Source organism: Garra rufa, chromosome 19, assembly GCF_049309525.1.
Source record: "Garra rufa chromosome 19, GarRuf1.0, whole genome shotgun sequence".
Classification (NCBI taxonomy): Eukaryota; Metazoa; Chordata; class Actinopteri; order Cypriniformes; family Cyprinidae; genus Garra; species Garra rufa.
In genome coordinates, this window is record NC_133379.1 from 31209547 (window position 1) to 31219087 (window position 9541).

General features: G+C 34.8%; 1 protein-coding gene across 1 annotated transcript in view; it reads right to left on the bottom strand.

The window, feature by feature from the left end:
- LOC141292914 (dual specificity testis-specific protein kinase 2) overlaps positions 1-8497 on the bottom strand; it is a 30546-nt gene extending 22049 nt beyond the window's left edge. Inside the window, exons 1-2 of the mRNA XM_073824963.1 lie at positions 8349-8497; positions 7458-7524 (exon numbers count right to left, since the gene is read on the bottom strand). Of these exons, the coding sequence (XP_073681064.1) occupies positions 7458-7524; positions 8349-8411 (130 nt within the window). The 5' untranslated portion in view covers positions 8412-8497. The remainder of the gene's footprint in view (positions 1-7457; positions 7525-8348) is intronic.
- Positions 8498-9541: the final 1044 nt, after the last annotated feature.

The window sequence follows — 9541 nt, forward strand, 5'->3', positions numbered from 1 at the left end:
ATTTATTATTGTGAAAAATCTTTTTCATTTAGAAGTTTAACTAAAACCACTGTTTTATTGGTTTAGTCCTTAACATGTCAGACAAGAAATGCTTTTATTCTTAAAGGGAAAGTTCGCCAAAATACGAAAATTTGATGTTTATCTGCTTACCCCCATGGAATCCAAGATGTAGTTGACTAATCAGGTAGTTTGCTTTTAAATGCTTTTATTTTGTACAAAATTGCAAAAAGTCACACTTTTGGTGTTCCTGGTTAATTGCCTATAAATCTCTCATTATGCTTTATTTTCACCGAATATTGGATTCAATCTTTGTGTCAACTTGTTTTGTTTCATTTAGGATTGGTTTTGTTTCTATTTGCATCTGATTGATCTTAGACCTCATTTATCCGAAAGCAGGCACCTAGTTTGAGTAAAAAAAGCATTTTTGACCTAGGTGTGACTAGGTAAAATAAAACCTACAAAAAAAAAATAACAAAAGTTGTTTTTAAAATGTATGAGATATACTTTTACCCTATGTGAACAAAGTCAGGAAGTTTGAGTCCAATGCAATAACATTAACTAGTATTTTCGGGAAAAAGAATATCTTTTCCAGGTCGATTTGACACAAGCAGAGGGTTAAAGAGACCTGAATGATGTAATTTTTGGTAAATAATGTCACATATGAGCAGAGTCTACATTATTATGAGCATAGAATGGTTAGTGTGACGGGGTTAAGTTCAGATTTAAAGTCTGTTTTAACCATAAAAAATTCAATGTAAGATGAGAAGAACTCTCGTGTGTGTCTCTTTGGACGTTCTCCTTTTGAGATCTATTGAGTTTCCTTCTGTCTGTGTGGCACCTGAAGCTCCCTGGGTCACATCCCCTCTGCTTCTATGACGTGAGATCTGAAGAGTGTGAATGAGACAGAAAAAAGTGGGAAAACAACTGAAGGCTGCATTCATCCCAAAGGTTTATATTATGCTGGAATATTCAGTGTTATATCGTCTCACAGATGGTTACTGAAACCACAAGCTGTGAAAATCTGTGTCATTTCAGATCGGTAACCATCTCTAAGCGCTTTGGTCGATAATAACCCTGATGTCATGCGTGGGTTAAGCAGGTTTCAGTCATCATAGGTAATGCAGATGGCACATGCATATTTAACACATTCAAGACGGGTGTGATAAGTACTCAAATGCATTCAGGACAGAGACGCTCCTATAAATGCAGGTCAAATTTCAATGTTTCTTCATCAGCCGCTTGCTCACTAATGGATGATTTTTATTTGTGAGTGAATTATTTGTTAAAAAACAGTAGTAATTTCGTTTTCATGACCATTTTCTAGTCTCTCCTAATCATTAGAATTAAACATACTTTCTATTTGGTGCCGTGACTTTATGGACTTCTGTACATACAGTAAATGAGCACTTTGCATGTGAAATGATTGATTATTATAATGAATTGCATGCATTTTCATAAACTTCCTGCATGACACTCTGACAGGTTCACATACAACAGTCTGCACTGAAATGTGACGCACAAACTGCTGAAAATAAACTTTCTTTCCTGACATTATGCAGAGCTGCATGTGCAGCGAAACATTTGGCAGAGTATCTTGTTTAATGTTAGTTTATACACAAACTGTAATCCTAGTTACTTTTTCTTTTGGTGTTCAGGATTAATAGCTTCTATCCTTCTTTTGTTAAAGGATTAGTTCACTTACAGAATAAAAAAATCCTGATCAATTGCTCACCCCCATGTCGTCCAAGATGTTCATGTCTTTCTTTCTTCAGTTGAAAAGAAATGAAGGTTTTTGAGGAAAACATTCCAGGATTTTTCTCCATATAGTGGACTTCAATGGGGATCAACGGGTTGAAATTGCCATTTCAATGCAGCTCTAGGACTCTACATGATTCCATGTAGAAAAAAACCCTACACAATTCAATTTATATACTTTTTAGCCACAAATGCTCGTCTTGCATTACTTAATCATGTTGGAAAAGTGACGCGTGGTTTCTTCATCTGTGTACTTTTGGTTCAAAAAGGTAGGGTACAATGAAAAATCTCATTTAGACCTCCATCTTCACATTGTCCGTCATTTTTTTCACATTGTTTTACCTTTTTTTGTAAACAGCGTTTGACTCTCTTTGTGTAATTATGTAATGCGTAAGGCCTAACTAGTGCAAAAAGAACATTTGTGGTTAAAAAGTATATAAATCGTAATTTTTGTTTAGAAAATGGCATATTGCTTGGTTAGATAAGACACTTTATTCCTCAATTCCTTGGTTGGGATTGTGTAGAGCTCTTTGTAGCTGCATTGAAACTGCAGTTTGGACCTTCAACCCATTGGCCACCATTAAAGTCCACTATATGGAGAAATGTTTTCTTTAAAAACCTTAATTTCTTTTAACTTAAGAAAGAAAGACTTGAACATCATGAATGACAGGGGTGAGTATATTATCAGGAATTTTTATTTTGGAAGTGAATTAATCCTTTAATTTACTATGACTGGGCGAGCCAAACTAAATACTAATACTAAAAAGGTGTTGTTGGATTGGCGTAGAAATGTTAGAAAACAGCACACCCCGGGTGAAAAGATACAACAGTACAAATTGCTGGAGAAAACATTCTTGCAATCAATTGTCTGACTCTGGAATGTTGTCAAGTGTAAGTATCAATTAATGTCAGAACTACATGGGGTCCGATAACCGATTGTTTTACAACAAACAGACGTCTCCCGGGTGTAATCACAGGTTATCTGTTTCATTTAGAAAAAACAGAGTAAAGGAATCACTCTGCAGGACATGGATAGCTAAGCTCAAGCAAACACTGGAAAAATCTGGTACGGTGAAGTCAGAGAGGTCAGGCACTTGAGTACAGTGATATAAGGCCATGTACACTACAGTTCAAAGGTTTGGAGTTAGTACTTTTTTTAAAGAGATTAACATTTTATTTAGCAAAAGTGGATTCAATGAATTAATAATGACAAAAAATGTTTAGAACTTTCTATTCATTAAAGAATCTTAAAAAAACATGGTTTTCATTGAAAAAATATTAAGCAGCACAACTGTTTTCATCATTGTTAATAACAAGAAATGCTTCTTGAGCAGCAAATCAGCATATGTGACACTGACTGGAGCAATGGCTGTTGAAAATTCAGCTTTGCCATCACAGAAATAAATTACACTTTAAAATATAGCTGCAAGCAGCAATTATGGGGCCAAGCACTCAAAGGGGAAAATCGCTGTACGAAAACGGTTTCATCTATCAACATGAAATCCATAACTTTTTGTCAGCACAGTCTGAAGATGATCTGATTCAATTTTGATGAAAATCAAACAAACCGTCAAGGACGAGTTTGAGAAAGTAGGTTTTCAACATAAATCACAATGGCGGACATGAAGATTGACTAACTGTGTCATAACTGGTATCTATGTTGTCAGCATGACCCAAGGAATATTTTGAGACTAATTTCATTACAATAGGCTAATGCTATCTACAGTTATTAGCATTTTTGGACATTTTATAATTGATAGTTAATGAATGGCTTATTGCTCTTGACCAATAGGTGGCGCTGTTACTAAATTGATGTGGTGTAATCACTGTGAGGTGACAATGGCCCATACAAAATTTGGTGCAAATATCTCAAAGCTTTGCAGAGATACAGCTATAGATGTGCTTTGGCATCTTTTCAGCAAATTCGTTGATGCATTAAATGAAAACAGTTTCGAATATCGACATGAAATCCATAACTTTCTGCCAGCATGGTCTGAAGATGATCTGAGCCAATTTTGGTGAAAATTAGACAAACCGTCTAGGACAAGTTAGAAAACGTAGGTTTTTCAAACAATTAATTATAGAAAAAAAAACTAAACCTTGCGATTTTTGAATTTTGGTATTCATTCGACTCGGCATAACCCAAGGAGTCAGGGAAAAAATCATTTTGATTTTGTGGCTTACGGTTCAAAAGTTATTAGCAAAAAGAAAGTGCAACTTTGGACAAGTGGTGGTGCTAGAGAGTTTGAGTTAGAGACTCCAAATTGGCTATGGTGACATTTCAGACTGAACTCTATTAGTGTGCCAAATTATACAATAAGAGATCTAACGGATACAATATGTGCCATCGCACCTTCGGTGCTTGGCCCCTAAATATATTAAAATAGAAAACAGTTATTTTATTTGTTTAAAATATTTCACATATTACGTTTTTCACTATATTTTAAATCCAATAAAAGCAGCCTTGGCGCTCATACAACACTTCATTTTTAAAAATATGAAAGAATATTACCACAAACATTTGAACGGCAAACACACACACACACACACACACACACACTGGGTGCGGCTCATACCGAGACACCATTCTGTGAAATTCCACACTTTGAGAAGATTCTAAAGCATCTGACATGAGAAAAAACACCTATCTGCTGGTCTTACCAGACTAGAAATAAACATCATGATAAAAGAAACACTAAATCAAGCCTTGAAGAACGACCATAGAGAACTACAGTTTAAGTCAAAAGTTTGCATACACCTTGCAGAAGCTGCAAAATGTTAATTATTTTACCAAAATAAGAGGGATCATACAAAATGCATGTTATTTTTATTTAGTACAGACCTGATGAAGATATTTCACATTAGAGACATTTACATATAGTCCACAAGAGAAAGTTTAATCTTACATACACTTGATTTTTAATACTGTGTTGATACCTGAATGGTCCACAGCTGTGTTTTTTTTTTTTTTTTTTGTGGTAGCTGTTCATGAGTCCCTTGTTTGTCCTGACAGTCTTTAGAAAAATCCTGCAGATCCCATAAATTATTTGCACTCTTTCCAACAATGATTTTGAGATCCATCTTTTCACACTGAGGACAACTGAGGGACTCATATGCAACTTTTACAGAAGGTTAAAACGCTCACTGATGCTTCAGAACAAAAAAACGATGCATTTAGAGCCAGGGGTGTAAACTTTTGAACAGAAATAGATGTGTATATTTTTCTTATTTTGCCTAAATATTATATTTTTTTCATGTAGTACTGCCTTTAAGAAGCTACAGAAGATGCTTAGATGCCAAAATAATTTTGTATAAATTCAACTATTATTTTCTCTCGTGGACTACTGTATATGTAAACACCTTCTATGTGAAATATCTTATTAAGGTCAGTACTAAATTAAAAAATAATAATATGCATTTTGTACAATCGCTCTTATTTTGGTAAAATGGTTAACATTTTGCAGATTCTGCAAGGTGTATGTAAACTTTTGACTTCAACTGTATATGGACAAAAACTACATGAACCAATGTCACAACTGTGGCCTAAAGAACTGATACGATTGAAAACTCTTAGGCTATACAGCGAAGTCACCGACACCTGTGAAAACGAGACTCTTTTCCGCTGTTCAAGAGTTTTAAGACACTTGATCTCCATTTCCACGTGTATGGACGGATCTACCAAGTTAACACACACACACAGCTCAAACCAAATCTTTAAAGATTTACCGGCTCCAACCCGTAATATGCAAAACGTCAGGAAAAAGGTCATCTGATTTTCCGCGAACAAAATTTATCCTGATTACATCAAGAAAAAGAGAGATTAGTTCATTAGCGGGTTGCGTGCCACTTATTTGCCAGAATACAGCTGGCTAACTCAGAGCCATATTGAATCAAAGCCCTTGTTCTCTTTGTTTAGCCTGCATAGATGACCTTTAACCTTCTATTGAGACGTTCCGCTGCAAATTGGACGGTCAACAGTGATTCCAACCACTTTTTTTGAACTAACTGATAGACATGGAGCAATAAGAAAGGGCCTGCTGCCATGTCCTGGACATTGTGTCTAAATCATTTATGACTATGAGATTCTGCAGTTCAGCTCTAGGTTGAGGTACCAAACATTCCCCTCTTGGATGACATCACACAACTGTCAAAAAGGTCACTGACCTCAGGTCTGAGATGTGGCTAGTTGGGCCAAACGCATTAGCAACAATATGAAATATAAACAAACTGACTGTCTGTATAAACAGACATCTTGTGGCACTGTAGACTGCAGGCAATAATTATATTAAACTGTAAACATTTTTAATGTCATTTTTACTGTATTTTTATCAAATAAATGCAGCCTTGGTGAGCTTAAAAGACTTATTTCAGCTGTTCTTCAGAAAAATCCTTCAGGTCCCACAAACTCATTAGTTTTCCAGCATTTTGTGTATTTGAGCACATTGTGTTTCCTTCTGAAGCATCAGTGAGCATTTGAGCCTTCTGTAATAGTTGCATATGAGTCCCTCAGTTGTCCTCAGTGTGAAAAGACGGATCTCAAAATCATACAGTCATTGTTGGAAAGGGTTCAAATACACAAAAATTAACATTTCAGGAAAAACATGGGACTCATGAACAACTATCACTAAAAAAAAAAAAACAGCGGTTGATCATTCAGGTATGAACAGTACTAAGAATCAAGTGTATGTAAACTTTTGAACGGGGTCATTTTTATAAATATAACTATTATTTTCTCTTGTGGACTATATGTAAACATCTTATAAGTGAAATATCTTATTCAGGTCAGTACTAAATAAACAATGACATGCATTTTGTATGATCCCTCTTATTTTGGTAACATAATTAACATTTTGCAGATTTTGAAAGGCTGCATGTTTTTTTATTTGAAATAAAAAATATATGTCAGGCAAACGTTACCCAAGGGTACCTTGCCCCAGAGTATAAATAAACATCCTGACTTAAACAGAGAATAATTTCGACTTATCTCTCAGCCTGTAAAAAAAACCACTGCACTGACAGAAATTCGGTCTATGAGGAAATCTTTCGATGTTTTCTTCCTGCACATTAACTGACAGCAAAACCACTCATTTTTCAGCAGATTTTGCTGTAAACCGCATATAAATTTCTGTTTTCATACAGCCTCATCCTTCTTCAATGTTTCTGTTTGTGCTAAACTGACAGTGCTGGTAGACATCCTGCGGTCTGTTACCTCAGTAGATAAAAATATCTGATTTATCGCCTCCAATTCCATTCGTACTCTCAAACCTCTCAACAACTCTTCACACCTACATAATCTCCAAAACAAAGTGTCAAATCTCACAAAACACAATATAAATCCTCTTGAAAGACACAAGCAATAAATTTGAGAAAAAGAATAAGTAAACCACCATTTTAATAGCCACTGACAAGAAACATTTCTAATATATTCAATTGAATATTTGCCAAACCGCAATACATTTTCGACATATGCCATTCAGTAACAGCTGACTAACTGACGGGTAAACTAACTGTCATTTTCCAATGCAATACAATCCACGTTTCTGACCTAATTTGCAACTAATTTTAACCCAGGCTATTAGGGTTCATATCCCTCTCAGTCAAGTATTACACATCAACATAGTTTGTACATAAAGCAGCCTTGTCCTTTAACAATAAAAGCTGAGAAAGGAAAGTATTTTACAAGTGAAACTATAAATACTCACTCCATCGGTTCAACAAGCTGTTCATGTGCATCATGAGGTGGTGATGGTCAGCTTCCTGTGACTGCCTCTAGAAGAGACCACACAAGTGCACTATCAAATACTGGATAGCAAATGATATCTAAATATGTCACCCTGAACCACAAAATACAACTATTTGAAAGTCTAGAATCTGAGGGTGCAAAAAAATCTAAATATTGAGAAAATCACCTTTAAAAGTTTTCCAAATAAAGTTCTTAGCAATGAATATTACTAATGAAAAATTACGTTTTGATATATTTACAGTGGGAAATTTACAAAATATCTTCATGGATTTTTGGCATAAAAGAAAAATTGATAACACATCCTGAGTAAAATGAAGTGTTAAATGACTAGGCAGCTTTTTTCTCTATGCTTTTTTGTACTAAAGATAAAGTAACAGTGTTAGATAACTGTTCCTAATTAAACTTACTGGAAGACTGATTATTTGCTTGTAAATTCCTTATGTTTATGATATTTACGGAATGATTTGTACTAGACAATCTTTTGAGATATAACTTTCACTCCGAGATAGAACTGAAAAAAAAAACCTGAAAAAATAAAATAAAATAAAAAATATTATTTTGTACGTTTATCATATTTATATTTATATTTCTTATGTATTAATTTCATTTTGTAAAATAATACATTTTAATATGCACCTAATAATTACAGCAAATGGAATAAGAGTGCATATAATTATTATAAATATTCAAAATTAAATCTACATATCTACATAAATATCTAAAATAAACACTTATATTCAGTAAACAAACGAACGAATAGTCACCTCAAATAGTCAAACACGAACTAAAACAGGTAGTTGCCGCAATGGCATTTCTAGTTTAAGTAAAAGAAAGGAATATATGTACTTACAAAATCACCAGCTTCCTTGAAAATTATTTCTGGCAGCTTTCTGCGAAAATGTGCCTGGTACATCCAAAGTATGAATCCACACTGCTATGAAGGCTTCTGTCGCGGACAGACTCTCAGTGCGCATTCCCGCTGACCTGCGCGCTACTGCGTTCTGCTGCTGTACACAAGCGCTGAACGCGCGCAGAGCTCAAGCCAATAAGCGTTTGATCAGTTTCCATAGGAACCTGCGAGGTGAAGCCTTCATGCTGATCATAGAATCCACTTATCTGCGCATAGACTGCAAAGTTGTGGCGCCTCCCACACCAACAGATTATCTTTAATTTGTGTCCTACATATTTTGATGGTGAATGTGTGAATATAGGAGTTATAGAAGAATTTTTTTCAATCTTTTAATCATACGTGAGTCTGTTAGACTGAAAGATACATATTTAGTTTGGAGAATGCACGAGCACTGTCCTCTGACGCCCTCTAGTGATTTATCAATACAATGCATAGTTCTTTCCCTAAAGTAGAAGTTTATTCGAGAAAATAAAAATTGTGTTATTCATTTACGTTCATGCCATCAAAACCTGAAGGAGTTTCTGTCCTCGGTGTAGAAATGACATGACAGAATATTGTTTTTGGGTGTATTATTGTTTAAAAGTGATAGTTAATTTAAAAATGAAAATTTTGCCATTATTTACTCACCCTCAGTTTTTCCAAACCTCTATCCAGCCGTTTGTCAATGTGCGAGATTTCCGGTTCATTACGAAAACAATGACAACGTGCAGTAAATGGTAAAACTGTTTTCACTACAAAGCAGTGTGTTCATTATTAATATAGTACATTAAAATAATATGGTAAGTCAGACACACCTGTTTGCAATATCAGGTAGCAAAGCCAGCTGTTTTGTACAGCTAAAAATAGCTGTAAGCACATGAGGCTGGAAGCCTTGCACATAAATTTTACAAATGGCCAAAATTGTGATGGAAAAATAAGGCGATGTGTTTTTTTTTTTAATCAATATTATATTGAAGAATGCCGGTAAACAAACATTTAAAGGTAGCTACTGACTAGGGAAAAAATACGATGGAAGTCAATGGCTACCAGCAACTGTTTGGTTACCAATTTTTTTCAAAATAACAACTTGAGGGTGAGTAAATGAGTAAATGAACTATCCCTGTACTATTTTTTTTAAGACTACCTGACTTTAT